This window comes from Rhea pennata, chromosome 23 (assembly GCF_028389875.1).
Source record: "Rhea pennata isolate bPtePen1 chromosome 23, bPtePen1.pri, whole genome shotgun sequence".
Lineage (NCBI taxonomy): Eukaryota > Metazoa > Chordata > Aves > Rheiformes > Rheidae > Rhea > Rhea pennata.
The window spans coordinates 5,590,765-5,609,148 of NC_084685.1; the positions used below are offsets into that span (position 1 = coordinate 5,590,765).

General features: G+C 38.7%; 1 protein-coding gene across 1 annotated transcript in view; it reads right to left on the reverse strand.

Annotated features, from left to right (window-relative positions):
• The window catches only part of MACO1 (macoilin 1), a 30,080-nt gene extending 12,702 nt beyond the window's left edge, over positions 1 to 17,378 (reverse strand). Inside the window, exons 1-6 of the mRNA XM_062594282.1 lie at positions 17,261 to 17,378; positions 7,857 to 7,998; positions 7,003 to 7,129; positions 4,843 to 4,966; positions 2,392 to 2,570; positions 1,426 to 1,924 (exon numbers count right to left, since the gene is read on the reverse strand). Coding sequence (XP_062450266.1) covers positions 1,426 to 1,924; positions 2,392 to 2,570; positions 4,843 to 4,966; positions 7,003 to 7,129; positions 7,857 to 7,998; positions 17,261 to 17,340 — 1,151 coding nt within the window. The 5' untranslated portion in view covers positions 17,341 to 17,378. The remainder of the gene's footprint in view (positions 1 to 1,425; positions 1,925 to 2,391; positions 2,571 to 4,842; positions 4,967 to 7,002; positions 7,130 to 7,856; positions 7,999 to 17,260) is intronic.
• Positions 17,379 to 18,384: the final 1,006 nt, after the last annotated feature.

Consider the following 18,384-nt stretch of genomic DNA (forward strand, 5'->3'; position numbering starts at 1 on the left):
GAAATACAAATGACAGGAAAACACCTGCCATGATTACTCTATTCTGATGAGCTCCATGCTCTGAAACAATTTTACCTAATTACCTAGAACTGTGATGGAAAAAAAGCAGTCCTCAAGAATGGCATTAGAATAGGTAATTATATTTAAAAAAAAAAAAAGATCAAACAAATCACCATCACTACCCCAAACATTTCAGTTTTGTTGTTAGCTGGTACAGTAGTGTGGAAATAGAATACTATCATCTCTGAAAATTCTATTTTCCACACACACCTCCAATGATATCCTGAAGTACTCTTCAGGAAATGCTATTGTCATACTATATCAGGGATGTAATTGTTATCTATAAATAGACTTCAGGAGATGGGCAAAGACATCAGAGAGGAAAGATATATAAGTCTCAGTTGAGCTGAAAAGAAATGAGCTAGTGCTTGCAAATAAAATTAAATCAAAAATTAAAACCTGTTAAAACCATCTGAATGGCAGGGCCAACAATTTAGCTGATTTTAACTAGATCTTGAAAAACTAATAAAGATTATGCAAGACTGTGCCTATAATAGCATGAGACCTGGCACAATGACTATGAACAACTCTTCTCATGCTAGATTCTCTTGAAGAGTGATCTCATCCTTTGGGCGTGTGCAGGAAACACTCCAGTCCATTTGCTACCAAAGTCTGCAGAGTCTATCCTGTATCCCTTGTGCTAATGCTGCAACTATTTAGATGCTTCTCAAAAATACATTTGTGTTTAAACATTTAGATAAGCACATGCAAAGATGCAACCTTTTCAAACTTGATAGTTCATAAGGCAGCTTAATTAAATCCCTACATGTTGCAGTTAAGCTAACAAGGTAGGAGGTATGCAAGCAGGAGTCTGAACTTCTCTTCTGATTATGGAGTTACATAGCAGCTGATACTGTGCATCCATTTTTGTAAACTGAGGATTAAAACAAAAACCAAACATTTCAGAGAGAAGGAAAATAAATGAATAATCAAAAACCAAACTTTAGGCACCATCACGCCCTGCTGAATTCCCCGGAGCTGTAAAGACCACCCAAATGAGGAGCTCGCCAAGAATACATTCACTGAGCTCAGCAGCAATAATACTCTGTACTTTTCTCACATCTTCTTTCAAATAATTGTCAAAGCTATTTATTATGCCTCACAACACCCCTGTGAGGTAGGTCAGTATTATATTCTGAGGTAGAAAGTAAGCAACTTGCTCAAAGTTCCATAGTAAACCAGATGCAAAAAATCAGGAGCAGAACCCAAAAGACCCAGCTGCAAGTTATCTTATCCCATCACTAGACCCTTTTGTTTTCTTTATGGGATCATAAGTTACATTTTTCTAAGGAAAAACAAAAATTGATGTAGTGAAATCAAGAAAGGATATGAGAGGCTGTCACACAATGCTCGTATCAAACTTACCTTACCAACGCATCTGGTTTGCTTAGCTGGTTATTAGGAATACAATTTTCCATTAAGTCCTTATGTGTGCTTGGGCTCTTGCTAGCACATTTCTGTTTTTTCTCATTTTTAGTAGATGAGGAAGGGATGCTCCCATTAGTTGCACTGTGACTGCGAGGTGAGGAGTTCACAACTCCACTGACATTTTTGTAATTTTTGGATGAGGCAGTGCATGAGTCCTCTTTTAAGAGGTTTTCTGTACTTCCTACAAGATCATTATTTAATCTTTTACTATTGATATGGTTTTCCATGTATTCAATTTCTTGTATTTTAGAGTCTACAGGTTGCAAAATATTGTTATTTATTCCAAGGTTGTGTTTCTTTGCATCCTTGTCCTTTTCTTTCCCTTTTTCTCTATATTCTAGCTCTGGCAATGTTGCAGATAATTTTTTATTAGCTGGAATGCCTCCATTGTGCTGCAAAAGTATTGAGGAATCCATATCAGATAATCCTTTGGCTGCTGCAATATCGAAAATAAAAAAATACTGTTTATTAAAATTGATCAATTCTGTGACATACAAAAAAATCATTAAGTATGCAATCACTTCTGCAGAAAACAATAACTATAGCTTATGTTAATCGGGGGGGGGGTTTCAGAAGTCATGCTATTTTAAGGCTAGTTTTCTCATTACAGGCAGGACACAGTTACCAAGGGGTTTAGTAATAAATACATCTTCATAGAGCTCTAACTGACTAGACTAATGCAACTGCTAATGAGGAGACTAAATAGGGAAGGCAATTCATTTTTACTCTCATATTAACTATGGCCAAAATAATTTTATTTTCAGCTCCTTTGTTCCTAAGCTCGCAATACTTTCAGCCAAAACAACACAGACTAGTAAAGCTCTTCCTTAGCAGGCGTTTTTTTTTTTTTTTTTTACATTGCAAGATGACGGCAAAACACATTAAGTAATAAGAATAACTTGCCTTCTTCTGCCTCCCTCTCTTGCCTTTGTAGCATCTGCTGTTCCGGGGGCAGAGCTTGCTGGAGAAGCTGCATGTAGAATTCATTCTCCTTCTGCACTTCTTTTTGTTTTCTTAAACGCATTTTGTAGCTGACGTAACTTTTAAAGCCAAAGCCCAAAGTCACAACTGGGTAGCCAATACTAGGAAAAACAAAACAAGAACAACTTTATTAACCAGAGTATAACCACATTACAAAACTAATAAAATGTATAGCTGTAAATGCACCTGGCTTACAAGTTTTTATGAAAAGTGATATATAAAATGTTTTTGCTGCATTACAATAATTCTATCATTTTAAAATGTAGGGATTTCTTAATCATGATGAAATCACAGCTACAATTCATTATAGACAACAATCAACTGTATCATAAATTAAAGGATTATGACAATGCAATTGCACTATGCACAGCAACAGCAGCTTTTAGACAAGCACCAGACTAGGAATTACGCATCTTTTGAAGAGATAACAGCCAACTACAACAGAGGTTTCCTAAGCTTTGTTCCTAGAGGGCCATGTGATATTTGTGACATTATGCTGGGAGATGAGTAACAAAATCCATCTGGAACAATGAAAGGAGTAACAGATCCTTAGTCCCCTTCTATTCACAACCCTCAGAACTTACGAGCCTTTCTCTTTTCTACCACTCTTCAAATCAGAGAAAAAAAGAGTGGTTCTGCAAAATACTGCCTCTGCAACAGGACCTGCAACATCTTCTCACTGCAGCACAGACCAGAAAACAAAAGTTGGAGAAGCAGCTGAAACACAGAGCTTCAGGGCTGCTGCATTTCTGGTGGCGACCAAAGCTGCCCTTGCCCAGACCTGGCACAGCAGGAAGTGACCCTGGAGTTTCAGCCTCAGTAACCAGTTGTGTCTATTGAGGATGGCTGTAATTAAGACATCTTTTGTGGGTGACAAACACACAAAGCCTTAGTAAACTCCTGGTTTAGAAGGCTGACCTTACAGCTACAAGTGAACAACTTCTAAATTTAGTTCTCCCAGCTGTTTTTCTGATAAATACGATGTGTAGAATTTTGCTTCCAACCAGACTCAACTGGTCCATTTGGTGATAGGGATGACAAAAGCATAACAGAACTTTTGAACTAGCTTTCTTCATAGAGTAACTTCCTTGTGCAGAATTTAAGTATTCTCATTAACTTTTGACCACTACAGCAATATAGAATGCTAGTAAATCACACTAGTGTATTTATTAACGAGGATAGTCAATCAATGGGCAAACGTCCCTGTATAAAAATAAATGCACCTTTGGCAAATATTTTAAGAAAGCACAGTGAAGTTACATTTTAAACCCTAAAGGTGCCCTAGATCAAAGAAAAACTCAGATGCAAATTGTATTAAAGTCTTCTCATTCTTTGCTTAATAATAGTACTGCACAAATTGGGGTTCTAAACCCCAGAGTGCAGGAATCATTTGCATATGCATCTGACATTATCTCTGCCAATGCTTCTTTTGTCATATTGCATAAAGCCAGCTGTAGCTATAATTCTAAAACTCTCGATGACAAGTTGAAATGCTTGCATCCAATTCAGCAGCAGAAAGACCTTTCTTCCCAGCTCCTGAAGTGCTTTTGTAATCTTTTATAGAGTTTAATTAGTTTAAGGGATTTATTGCACAATGTAGACACTATAAATTTAAGTGACAGATATCTGATTTATTCAAGACTGTATCATAGGGAACTGGACCAAATAACTTCAGGAAAAGCAGGATCCATTTTGAACCTACCCTGATTAACGCATACCACACTAAAACTTGCTGAATAGAAGTATCTTTCTTCCAGATATAGATATTTTATAGTTAAGTCTTTTGCTTGAACTCACTCTTACTACTTCCAAAGAAGTAGTGCTATAATGTCTTTGATTTTCTATCATGGTTTTCAACCGGAAGCTTTTTCACATCCTATAGTGAATTATGAAATCAGATAGTCATGAGAATCTCTTCTTTTTTTGGAGGAGGAGGAGGAGGAGTCCTTTGTTACAGAAAAGTAAATCTTTATAAGCAATGGTATTTCCCGCCCCCCCAAAAGAGAAAAGTAATTTCATTCATTTACGTCTTAACAGAATACACAAACTATTAGTGAAAATACTTTTATGCTACTTTTACCTTCTGGTCATTATGTAAATACAGAATTTATAAATTGAGGAAAAGAACTTTCCAGAAATGCTATGAATATCAATGCTCCAAAAACTTCAACACCCTACAGCTCATAAGCACTGTATCTCCAGAAAGGTTACACCTGGTTAATGTTTAGCATACATTTTACATGGAATATTTAATGTCAGGTAGGGACAGGGCAAGGGGAAAACCAGCCAGCCAAACTTTCAACCAAAATAAAAAGCCCTAAATGTTTATCTGGTGATACAAACGATAATAAGGAGGAGTGGAAATCTACTCACCAGTGTGCTGCAAAAGGACGACAAAGGTCTACATGGAAGTTTTTTAAATCTTTAAATCTAATCGCTGCTTCAATATAAACAAAAAGTATCCACAGTGATACTGTTGGTAAACACACACCCCTCTCTATTGAAAGAAAAAAAAAGAAGAAAAAGAGAAGCCTGAGTAATAACATTACAAGCAGCAGATACTTTTAAGTTATTTTTAAAAGATTTCAAAGACAAAAGAAATTTTCAGTCATAAATGTATGGAATTGTATATTGAGTAAAATATCTAGGTTGCCTGATTTAAAAACAGCTTCAAACTTTTCTCTCATTATCTTGCTTTATTACTTTTGCAAGGCACCAATGAAAAATAACAGATGCACAGCTAATGAAATAACTTGGCACAAAACCCTGTACAGAGAAGGAACACAAATGGAAGAGACTGCAGAAGATGAGGTAATGTTAGAGCTTGTGATCTTTGAATCAGAGCAGGGGTAAGCTTGGACTACTTTTTTTCTCCAAGTTAGGTATAGATTAGTGCCAGATGTAAGCAAATCAGCTGAGAAAACATAAATGAGTAAGCACAGAACTAGTTACTCTATATAGAGTAATGGAGAAAACAGTCTCCAACTCAAACTTTACAATAGGGGAACATTCAGGCTGCTGTACTAATTTTTCCCTGTAACACTACTGATGAGAATGTAAAATAGTAGCCATGCAGAAGTAAAGTGTTAATCCTCTTGGGCAGTGGAAAACTGATGTTATACTGTGGTCTTTTGAATAGTTTCCCTGTGCATAAATGAGAAACTTTTAACAGGAATATTCAGCCGGGAATGAAGGAAAGAAAAATCAGAGACTGCAAAGTTGTAGCTAGATGTCAGCCAGATAGACATACCACCTAGAAAGGACACTGGACATAACTTCCACCTCAAAAAACAAAACAAAAAAACAAAAACAAAAACAAAACAAAAAAAAAAACAAAAAAAGAAAGAAAAAAAAACCCACCACATCAAGAGCAAATTCCCCTCAACTTAGACGAGCATTTAAAAAGATGAATCCCCAAGGTTGGGTGAATTAAAATATTAAAAGAGCTCACTAGCTAGAGTTAAAACTGTCCCATCAGGTTTTTGCTTTGGGTTTCTAAACATTAACTCTGAGAGGAACAATTTCAGACAATACTTTAACATCTTAATAGAGTTGTAAAAATAGCTCCAGATTTTTTACATATTTTAAATTGAGCAGCAACTGGTTCACAGTCTCTTACATTAGCTCCCACGTTGCCATTATTATAAATGACTAATTTGTCAGAAAGATGACTGCTTTTACCATTTAGCTGAGAAATGATCCATGCTATCTTGCAAATTCTTGTGAGCTGATTGCAAGTCTAACACAGAATATTACAAAAGCCCAAGATCCCAAGGACTTGGGTAGGGAAAAACACCTTTTAAAAGAAAAGTTCAAATTGTATTACTAAAATTTTTGAGCAAGGAAAGACAAATGCATAATCCACGTTGAGTCTTAAAGCTCATGGAAACTAAAAAACCAAAAATCTCCAATCTCTAGCCAAAAACTCTCAAACCACATGATTTATTAAAAAATAAAAAATAAAAATTCTAAGCATATAAAAAAGATTTTTCCATACATCTCTCAAATTGTTGGGGCAGCCATTACTGCAACCACTGCAAATTAGTAACAAACAATTGATATTATCAGCCTTTGTACTCAGAAGTGGAATCAACCGGCACACACATTTTACCAATAAACATTTAAACTATAAATATGATAATAGTATTTTATTTTTTCAACAATAAGCCAATTTTAACAACAAGTTAGTCAAGTAGAAGGAACAGCATAATACTGTTTCACAGAACTTTTTGTATTTCTTGAATGGCTGCGGAGTATTTTGAGGTCAGCAGATATTCTTTAGTGTCCTGGAATTCGTATTTATACACTTCCAGTTCCATTAGTCAACCTTTTATGATTACAACAAGATTCACTCAGAGGAATATCAAGTGCAAATCAGCATATTAAGGATAGTATAAGAACATTTTATTTAACCTGTAGTTAAGAACCTTAAAACATATGCAGAAACCCTATTCTGTTAGTTGTTGCATATTACTAAAAATTATAAGATATATATTCAAATCAGTAAATTGTAATTAAAGAAGAGTGACCTACCTGTGTGCCAGACATACTGTACCCATACATACGTGCTGGCAGCAAAAAACAGCCATTGTATTGGTATGAAGAGCAGACATATTATATTTGATGTGAATGCTACACAAACAAAAAATACTGAAAAGGCCTAAAAGAAAGGGGCGGGGGGAGAAGGGGAGAGAAGAAGAGTGTTTCAGTTTATTCCAGCAAATATTACCACTTTATTTATTAACGCTGACACTACAATGATTTCAACATAGAAAGGCTAAGTGTTAATTATTATCAGGACAAAGAAATGGAGCAGTCTAATCAGTGAAAGTACACACTTATCCAGTTACAAAAGAAAATGTGCAACTCAGGAATACTTGGTCCTGCCTACTCTTCCAGTGAGTTTCAAAACAGCTGTATTTGTCCCTTATTATTTTGAAGACTTTCATTTACACTTGAGTTGATGTAGTATTAGCATAACCATATTATTCCTTCCGACAAAAAACAGCACTGTCATTTACTTACAGAAAGAGTAGTAAATATTTAAACAGGCAAGCTCATCCATATTTCACTCTTGTAACTCTCTTACTTAGGTATCTAAACCAATGCACTAGTCACAGGAATTCAAAATTTCACCATTTGCCTATGGTGAAAAACTTGATAGTTATATAGTTCACTTCCATTTGCCAAAGATTAAATAGGCAGTCTAGCTTAAGCCAAGATCCCACATTAGCCACCTAGTCACTTGAAAATTCCTCTTGCTGAAAAAAATAATCAGCAGATTTACTAAATTTGCTATAAAAGATGCTATATGCCATAAAACATTGCATGATTTTCCTACTAAGGAAAATCAATCACGAAAAATGGTGATTTTAGGTTATACATACCAAACCCTGGTATCTGAAGGAATCATAAACGCTCCTGATGAAGAGCCAGAATGGCCACAGATATTCAAACCTGAACTCCAGGACAAAATCTGCCAACAGTACTAGCGCCCACACTACGAGGAACTTCAGATACAGAAATGTACTGTAAAGAAAAAAAAGAAAGGTAGTATTAGATCTGTATTTCTGATAAAAAGAGGCATGGAAACCATATGAACTTTTTTTAATGAAGGAATAAAAGTATAGAAAACTAATGTAGGTAAGAAAATTTCATGCAAAATGATTTTACAAAATAGGAAGTTTTATTAATATATTAAAATCAGGATTGGTCTAATGGAGTTAACTATATTAAATCCCCCTTTTCTCCCCCTCTCCCCCTTTTTTTAAGTGGCAAAGAAATGAGAAGCTTTCTGCTCTTATAAGATATTCAGTCACAGTCTCTGTTTAGCTCTGCATCATATTTTTACAAGTGAAGTTTTGCAAACAGGTATGTTGTCACAGCTGAAATGCTTCTCTTCTGGTTTATATTCTCATATTTGGAGTTCAGAAATTTCTACATTCCCCTGATAAACAGGCTGCAGACATTCAATCATTTTGCACATTTATTTAAATACAAACTGCAACACCAATAAATCCTAACATACTTTAAGCCTACAACTACAGTAATAAGGAAGAGCGATGGAAGGAGTTGTTTTTGAAAATATCCATTAAAATATATAAATATGTATATATTTATTTTTTTAATAATAGGAAGAGGCACATGTTATTTGAAGCCAGTCTAACTTCCTTTTCCAATTATTTTAAAGCCACAGTCGCTTATTCTTAGTCCTGCATTTTGAACCACTGACATTCCTTTTCCACTACAGAGCTCAAAATATCGAGATAATTGCTGATTAACACAGTAGCACTTGAGAGAATAGATCAATCCGTTCTATTGCAGAGGAAGAAGCAAAAACCCTCTTGCCCCCAAAATCCAGCAGCTGATGATCTAGTATGTTATTCCCAAAAACGCAACCAGCTTGTTGCACTGTATTGGCTTATATAACAAGGATGTTTGGTTTTGTTTTGTTTTTTTAATTAAGGGCAGTTTTTTCTTATTAGTAACGTCTTTTTCCTCTTATATCATACTGCCAGCATCATTAGTGAAACTCTGCCCTGGGATGTTTACCGATAAGCTGCCAAGAATTAGTATGTACAAAGCTAGGCAGGGCTGACTCAAGTTTCTGCACTGTTCACAGACATGGGACTTATTGGCAAAGCTGTCCAGAGTTTCATAAAAGACATAGAATAAAAAACTTCTATGAAGAGTGTTTCAAACAAGCAAAGGCTTATAAGCAACCAAATTACAACTCATCACATTTATTAAGAGTCAATGGTAGGCAGTAAGCTCTCTACTTCCCATCAGATAGAACACTCTGCCCTATTTAATTAAGATGCCACAAGGTACCTATCTCAAGATGATGAAGCAAATTATCACAGAAAGAGAAGTCATATTTTTAAGTTTATTTTTATTGGTTTTACTACTAAACAATGACAAATATTTTTTCTCTGTGCATAATGTAAAGCTATTCTAGGCATTTCCTATTATGAAACTTTTAAATTAGATCTAGTCTTTTCTATGTTCAAAACCTCTCCAATCTGCAAGTATTTCAGTTATCCTTCAAGTGATAGTGCTTAAGTTTCAAACCTTACGCAGTTCTAAAACAAATCATAGTGCACAGACAAAGTAGCAATTTATTTTTCATCTGCCAAACACAAGAAAATGCTTGCAAACTGTTAAATAAAACTGATTTTCTCACGTTTGTATCTGTGAGGTTCTTATTTCATATATGGTATTATGAAAAAGTATAAAACTCCCTATCCACTATAGAAATTTGTAAAATAGTCTCTACACCACCAGCTGGAGATGAACATAATACAGCTGAGTAGCCATGCAACAGTGAATTGCTTCAAGTCCCAGAGCCACCACTTCATACCCTCAGGGATCGATAAAAAATGAAAAAAAGTGCCAGAACGACATACATTCACGAACGGATTTTTGTGAAATATCAGTCAAATTACTTGCAACATCAGGTCAGCTTCCAAACCACAATACTGGGAGAACATCAGCCCTACACTTTGATTTATTGTCAAGGTTCTACATCTATTCTACATCTGCAGTTTAACATAAGACTGAAAGATTCAAATAAACTTAAGAACTTCCTATAATATCTTTAATGGAAACAAAATTAATGATGCATCCACCTTGAAAAGTAAGGCAGTGCTGTCCCCAGCTATGTTGTCAAAAACTACTCTTAGGAAAAAATGAACCACAGAATAAGCATTACACACACACACACACACACCCCTCAACATTTGTCCTAGTCGGTTATGTTCATATATGTTGCTATACTCTATTTAAAGCTCTAAATCATTAATGAAAATCTTTAAGAGGCAGTTGTGTTCAACAGTACCTCCAAGAACCTAGGCATAAACAGCAGTACCAGGTTCTGTAAGTCACAGCTACATTCATTTTGACCATGCTGTTGAACTGTACATGTGCAGCTCTAACAGTTGAGAAAAAAACATATAAAAGCATTGCATCGAGGCAATCATTCTGTCTAGCTGGAAAAGCAGTTATATTGCATGGGCACTTCCCCTTAGGTTAAAGTTATGGCTATTGTGTACTTTTTTGCTACTAAAATACATAAAGAGAATGCATTTTTGCTAACAAAGTAGAGTTGTCAGAACTAATACTTTACAACTGTAAAATGTTACTCTAAATTAAAGCATTTGCTGAGTAAGAGTTTTGCAATATAGACATTAAAGTAATTTCTAATACTAAATTCTTATCAAATTTGAATGCCATGCTGGCTTTTCTTACCTTTTAAAGTAACATTCAAAATACATCATAAAGTTTTCACAATATTAAAGGGACTACTTCTCAATCATCTAAATGACTCAAAAGCAAGTAGGTATTTCACAAATACAAGACTAAGACACAAGAAAGTTATTTCCTTTTATAAAAGGCTTCATCTACTTACACTGGCCTCAACAGTAGTTTACCATTGTGCAATATATATTGTGAACATATGCGTTCAGCTGCACAAGACCACACTTATACGCACACACTTAAATAAAATATTTTAGGAGATACTCACTCAGAATACACTTAATCAGTTGGTCTTGGACATCAACACTCTCCCCTCAACGTTAAAGCCTGTATATAGAGGACTGCAATGTCAGAGACTGCAGCCTAGCATAGCTAAGCACTCAACTCTAGCTTTAAAATTGATATTGGTAGCAGCCTACTGACATCAGCTCCCTGCTCAGAACAGACAGATTTTACCAACTGTGCTGAGCTTCCATGCTGCTACAGTTACACAGCTAGTTTAAAACTAGCTCGGCTGTCTTTGCAGTACACTGCAGTCTGCAGATGGCAATGATTCTTAGTAGGAGGAAGAAAGGAATGTAGATCTTGCTTTCCATTATTCCATAGAAGCACACCGCACACCAAGGTTTACTGTTCCTGACAAGTACTACTGTCTTTTGCACAGTTTATAAGTTAATTTACAAATTCTAGCGAACACACAATTCCTCAGTGAATGCTTAAATTAGCTATACCTGCAAAAGATCCTGCCAGAATTAAACACAAAAGAAAAATAGGCTAACAGACTCCTTGTTTTTGACAGGCTAACCACTATTCTGCTATCTTGCTTCATGAGACACTGTTCAAATAATATTGAATGAATGAAGTTAGTAATAACATTTAGCAATATCCCTCCTCCCTTTCTCTGCTTTCTGCTAGTCACTCTTATTTCATCTTTACTCTCCAAGATCTTCTAGACACTACTCTTCTCCTCAGTGCTTTCTTCAGTGCTTTCCCATCGTTATCTAGTCACAGTCCCCACTGCGCCTCCCCTCCAGGTCACTCATCCTACAAGTCAGACAGCCGATCTGCCTTTGGAATCCAGCACCAGCTATTAGTTGTCTGTGAACCTCTGAAATTCATTGATCTTTCTAGGCACATCCACACACTTCTCCAATTTTGATAGCTGCTGTATCAGTATCCTCACTTAGAAATAATATTCTCTAGACAGAAGTGTTTTCTAACCTGAATAGCCCTTACATTAGAAATGCTCAGATATATTCCATGGTACAAATTTTAATTCCCATTTTGTTCTCAGTATAGGAGGAAAAAGATCATATGCCTAAACTGGTCACAGATAGATAACCTAAAATTTAGTCATTTAATTTTCTGGTCTGATACACATTAAAAAAAAAACAAAAATTGGGCAGATCACTGAAGTCAGCTAAGAAGGGCAGGGCTTTCCCTATAAAACTAGCATATGGTATCTAATCTTGTAGGGTAATACAGGATGTAGGGAAGAAAAAATATCCACATTCATGAAAGAAGTAGGGTACGGACCTGGAAGGACTAGTGATTACAGTACTGTAAGTCCTGTGAAACATCAGTTGATTGCTAATATATACTGAACTTAAAGATTTATTCATAACTCCACAGTGCCTGTGTTCCTCCTTTGAATTTTCAAACAATTCATTTCCCTCCCTAATTGTCCTCCCAAGCACCAGATGCCATTTCCTTTTTCTTTTTTTTTTTTTCTTCTTTTTTTTTTGGGGGGGAGTTGTTCTTTGTTCTCTTTTCACTGCCCTGTACAATCAGATATTGTGCTTGCTGGAAGGTAAAGCATTCAAAATATCACTGGAAAAAATAATCATCTATCCAAAATCCAAACTGGTAGCAAGTTAAACCTCTATTCTATCCCTTTATTATCAGCAAGTTCCACAGACCGCAAAGCGAATCTTCACAGAATTGAGGGAATGTTTCATTTTGCAGTCTGACTCACAATACAACGGAGGGGAAGGCATCTTGAGACTGGCAGGGTGCCAAATGCAGAGGTATGCCTTAGAAAGGTGAAGTTTAGCATGCATGTGAAATCACTGAAGAGTCAATCAAAATATCAAGGTTATCCAACCAATGCCAAACAGAGTATTTGGAATGCTTAGAGAATATCAGTGGAGATCTTCAAATGAAAACATGCATTATAAATACACAGATTTGTGTGCATTTATTTGTACGTGCTTGCATATACATAAAAGTACTATTAGCAGATATAAAAGTAGTACAGAAGGAGGTCAGCAAGTGTGCAAGAGCAAAAACTTGATTGCTGGGATGTGGTATGCATACTGGAAACTATTACGTGAAATACTTGCCAAGTGCATTTTCCAAAAGGAAGAGAAATGTAAAGAATCCCAGGAAACCTCCCTGACTACTTATTCAGAAGTAAAGACAAAACAGAAAAGCTGTATCTCTCTTACAGTAATTCTGGAAGCAAGTGTAATATATTAGCTGAACTGGAGGCATACAATCAGTATTGTAGTAATGAAACAAGAGAAACTGTTAGACCACTGTGGTAACTCAACCGAAAATACCAGAGTCTAGAACACATAAAATAAAGCAAGGGTAACTGCAGTGTGCAGGGGAATGAAAGCCACTTGCAGAGAGAAGCAGTATTACATGTACCATTGGGGCTAACATAGTAGAACACATTTGAATTTAAGCTAAATTAGATTTGAGACCTGAATTTAACTTAAGGTCATAAAAGGTGGTACTGTTGGTTTGTTATAGACCTCCAGGGCAGTTCAAGAAAAAAAAAAAAAAAAGTGTTTTTCTCAGTATCGAAAGCTATAAAGAAAGTGCCAGAATAAATCAGTAAGAAGACTCATTATGGATTAAAAAACAATAAAATAAAAAAGAAAAGCTTAAAAAGAGGCCACATTCCTGGAGTTAGTACGGATTGTTTTCTCCTTACAGTTTATTCAGCTGTCAGTAGACTGAAAAACAGTCCTTGGAAATAAGCCATATCAGAATTTAAGTGGCACACAGAATCAAACGAGCATCTTAGCAAAGGGATCATGATACTAAGAAATGCTGTCCAGTGTATTCGCTGCCCAGGGCCACAGGCTGCCTCTATTCCACGAGGAGGGACCTCAGTAAACACTTGGAGATTACAGACACACATACATCCTCCTACGTACTTACTGGCTGCAATCCCAGGTAATGCCTGTGATAAAGGGAAATACATAGGGCTAAAAACAAAACAAAACAAAAAAATTATTTCTAAGGGAACATAAAGTGTTTAAGTACTACTGTCAGGACATCTATGATATATAGCAAAAGTCAGCTGACATGGAAATTAAGCCAGTTGCAATGACTGCATGGGGAATTCATCTCAGAACTTAATCAGCTGCAAAGCTGGTATCAAGTGCCAATGTGATTGAGTAGAGCCAAAACAAGCAGTATCAGCAGTAAAGCTGAAGGATTTTAAATACATCAGTGAAGGCTACTATGAGCAAGTAACAAGTAAACTTTAATCGCTTAACAGATATAATGAATACTTCAATTAACAATTAAGGTTTTAACATAAGCACAATGTCAGAAGTATTAGCTGTCAATCACTCAAGCATTATAAAATAATGGCAACAGATATCTTAAAAAGTATAAAGGCAAAGTTTTAAACATACACTGTGGAAATAACAGATCTTGTGATTCTTTCCATCAGTTTGTTGATTTTGGAGATTTATTGGAAACAGTTATGCTTTAATTATAATAATGTTCTTTCCAAAGGTGCTGTAAGTACTTCTAAATAGTAAGAGTCTTTATCGTGTTTGCACATACTAGATTCATCAAGTTTTCACAGTACTTTAACAGCCAGATAGCAATAATCATTTTAAGCTGTGATACTGCACCATTGGCATCCAAGGCCTCACTTGCAGTACACAAGAGTGAAGTTGCTAATGGCAGTGCTGGCATGCCATATTATGCAGCACTTAAATACAGCCTGAAGTGGCTTAAAACCATAGATGGGAAGCAAGGCTAAAATAAAATGCAAGACTGGAGGGGGGGGGCAAAAATCAGCTAGAAGGAAAGAGAGGAGGAAAAATAAACAGTATTAATAGGAGCAGGGAGGGCAGCTGTTGAAGTTTCATGGGGGGCGGGGGGAAGATTGGGCAGGAATAACTTAGAAATTTTTTTGAAAGGCTGAAGCCAAGCAGTCTATTTAATATAGGGAATGAATACTAGAGAAAATACTGTAAGCACTATAGCTGCATAACTTCAGATTAGAAAGGTTGTAAACCTTTAGAGGAACTTAAAAACGATGCTGCCAAAGTTGGTAGAAAGGCAACACTCAGGGAGACAGCATATTCACATTTTTAATGCAACCTAAAATTTTACATTTCTAACAATCTGCTCTGTGATTATAAGCCATTTTTCTGTCATTTATCGTGAGCTGTTTCAGCTTTACACATACAGTAAATCCCACCCTCAGAGGCTTGTTCCAGGACAATTCTTTCATTCTTCCAAATGTTCCAAAACCCTTCAGCTTTGCAAATCTCAACTATGTTCACATGTAGTTATTTCTGACAGCTGTGACTAGCTCTTCATTGAAAGATTGAAGAGGTAATGAGGATGGGAAGATTGGTCCTAGTTTAAAAAGCCAGCAAAAATCCTAGAGGAGTTAAGTATATCAATCATGCTATTTGTTTAGCTTAGCTGCTTTGTTTATGCCACTATGATATTACCTACTGATAACTGCATTTACTGGGTTTGTGTAAGCTGATGGTCACAATTAAGATAAGTTGAGTAAATAACTATAGTAATTACAAGAATTTAGAAATCTATACAGTTATATGAGAAGCTACCTGTGTATAATCATAACCTACCAAATTACACATGGGTGGAAGAAAAGGAGAACTGCAGCAAAAGAAACAAGGGAAAAGACCACAACCCATATAAAAGTTATCCTCTCTCTGGATACATTTACAAAGAAGCAAGCCTTCATACTAGCTTCTCTCCTCTTTCTGTGGGACAGTATTTTGAAATTCCTGACTGCTCCTGCTTATCAGGATGCTATGTAAACCAAAGGCTAAAACCCTATTTCTGAAATAAAGTATTATATGAGAAATGAAATACTTACTACAAGAAGCCTCATGTCTCTATTAGTCATATATGCAGCTACAACAGTTGTACATGCAACTTCAAACATATTCACCTCACGTTCTCCTCATCTTTTTCTTTTTTCCCCCACGTTCTCTTACCACCTCTCCAGGTAGTCAGCTCAAAGGTAATGTGATTTTAAATGTCTTTTGAAAAGGAAGCGCTTTGCTTACAATTTGTAAGCACAATTGCTTACATTTAAATTATTTTCAGGAAACTAGTCATCTCCAATATGAACTTCCAAGCAACAGATAGTATTGCTTTAACATTCCAAACATCATTTCATCAAAAACTTGAACTCTAAAGCAACAATATACTCTCTATTCTCAAGCAGAGAACTCATAATTTGGATAAGCTGTGCTTTGTTACAGTTTTGCTATAATCAAAGCTGACTATTAACTGGTTTCCTCATGTAAAGCTAACACCTGCATTAAATATATTTCATCAAGTCTTTAGTCACTGCATATATAAGCTTCAACTGAAATGACTGACGGAAAGGGAACATTATCCTTACTATAACTTTCAGAAGTCACTTTAAAGGGGATCTCATTGTGGAAGATACTATAATCAAAGATACACAGTTATTGTGTTTTATATCGGATTTGGCATACTTACTCAAAAAATGGAAAGCTCCATAATATTCTTCATAATGTTTGAAATATGCCCACATGAAACAAATTTTTAAGCATCTATCAGTATTCTGGCATCTCCTGCATGTAAAAAACTAGAAACTATGCAAGTATTTTAACATACAGGTGCATCTCGTGCCTGAGAACACATGTATCGTTTCCACAGCGATCTCCTCTACGAAGTGAGTTATTCTCAGCCAGTATCACCTAACGATCAAGTCAAAACGTGGGCAGCTGCATGGAGCACAGATCGCCCTGAGGAAAAAAGTTACCTACTTCCGCGGATTTCAGGGGCCTGCCCGGCCCGCCCGGTCAGAGGCCGGGCCAGCCCGCGGGGCCCCCCGCGCGGCAAGGCCGCCCGTGCCGCCGCGGGCTCCTCTCGGCGCCCCCCGCTGCCGCCTCCGCCGCCACGTGGAAACCAACTCGGCGGCCGCGCTCCGCTCCCCGGCGGGCTGCGGGGACCCCCCCCGCCCCGGCAAACCCCCAGAGCCGGGCAGGCGGCTGGGGCCGCTCCCTCCGGGCGGCGCCGGCAGCACCTTGGCCAGCAGCTGCCCCCCCGGGGGGCGGCGGGGCCCGGGGCGGCCCCGAGGGCGGCCGGGGCGCCATGTCGCGCCGGGGACGCGGTGACAGGGCCGGTGGGGGCGGGGCGCGCTGAGGGGATGCGGCGGGAAGGCACCGGGGGGGGGGGGGGGCTGGGAAGGGGAGCGAGGCGCGGGTCCCCCCTCCCCCCACCCCGTCACGGCCCCGCCTCGCCCCGCGCCGCGGCGGCCGGTCGGTACCTGCCGTAGATGCCCTCGGTGATGCGGTTCCGCTTGAGCGGCCGCCGCAGCTTGCTGCAGTCCGCGCTCCGCCGCTTCATCCTCCCGGCCGCCTCCGGCCCGGCCCGGCCCGGCCGCGCGCCCCGGCCCCGGCCCCGCCGCGCTGCCCGGCCCGCCCCGGTCACGGCAGCACCATCCGCCCCCGCGGGTTTTTCTTATTCTTTTCTTTTTTTTTTTTTTTTTCCCTCTCTAACTGTTTTGGGTTTTTTTTTCCAGGAAACAAAGAAATAAAAATAATTCCTGGTCCGTCCCTCCCCGCCGCGTCCCCCCGCGCAGCCTCCGCGCAGCGCCCCGCCTCCCCCGGCGCTGCCCAATCGGATGGACGGCTGCCTGAGAATGACGGCGGTCCCGGCCAATCGGCAACAGGGAAAGGTAGACGGACGGCCGAGGAGGCCCATCACGACATCAAGAAGTTGGTCCCGCCCCGCCCTACCGGGTTGTCCGTCCGCACCCTTGATTGACGGCCTCGCCAACCCGTCACGGAGGAGCCTTAGTGAATTGACGGCTGGAAGACCAATCATTGAAGAGATTTTGTTCTTCTCCCGCCCACTGTCCCGCTCGTCATACTCCCGCCCCACATTGTGATTGACAGCAAGACTACCCAATGAAAATGAAGAATAAAAATAAAAGGACAGCTCAGCTATCCATTCGGAAGCGGAAGAAGGAGGGCTTAATTTCCTCTGTCACTGTAGCGCTGAAGTACTACTCCTGCGCCTGATTGACAGCCCTGCTGGCAAATTGGCTGCTAGGGAAGGGCAAACGACGTCTCAGGGTGCAAAGGTAAGAGGAGACAGCTGGTCGCACCCTGTCCTTCCCCTGTAACGCAGCCTTGTCCAGACAGCCCACAGGAAAAAAAATAAAACACCCTTTGCGTGACTGAGCGATGGCCCCCACCAATAAGGGAAGAACACCTGAGAGTGACAGTTAACCAGTCCAATCCCGGTGCAGAAAGCAGAAGGGGCGGGGCGAATGAGCCCCTCTTTCGTCGATCGGCCCGAAGGCGGAGGGCGGCTGGCGATGAGCCAATCAGAAGCCGCGGGAGGGACAGAGTCTCGGCCAATGGGAGGCTAGTCCCTAAGGCAGGC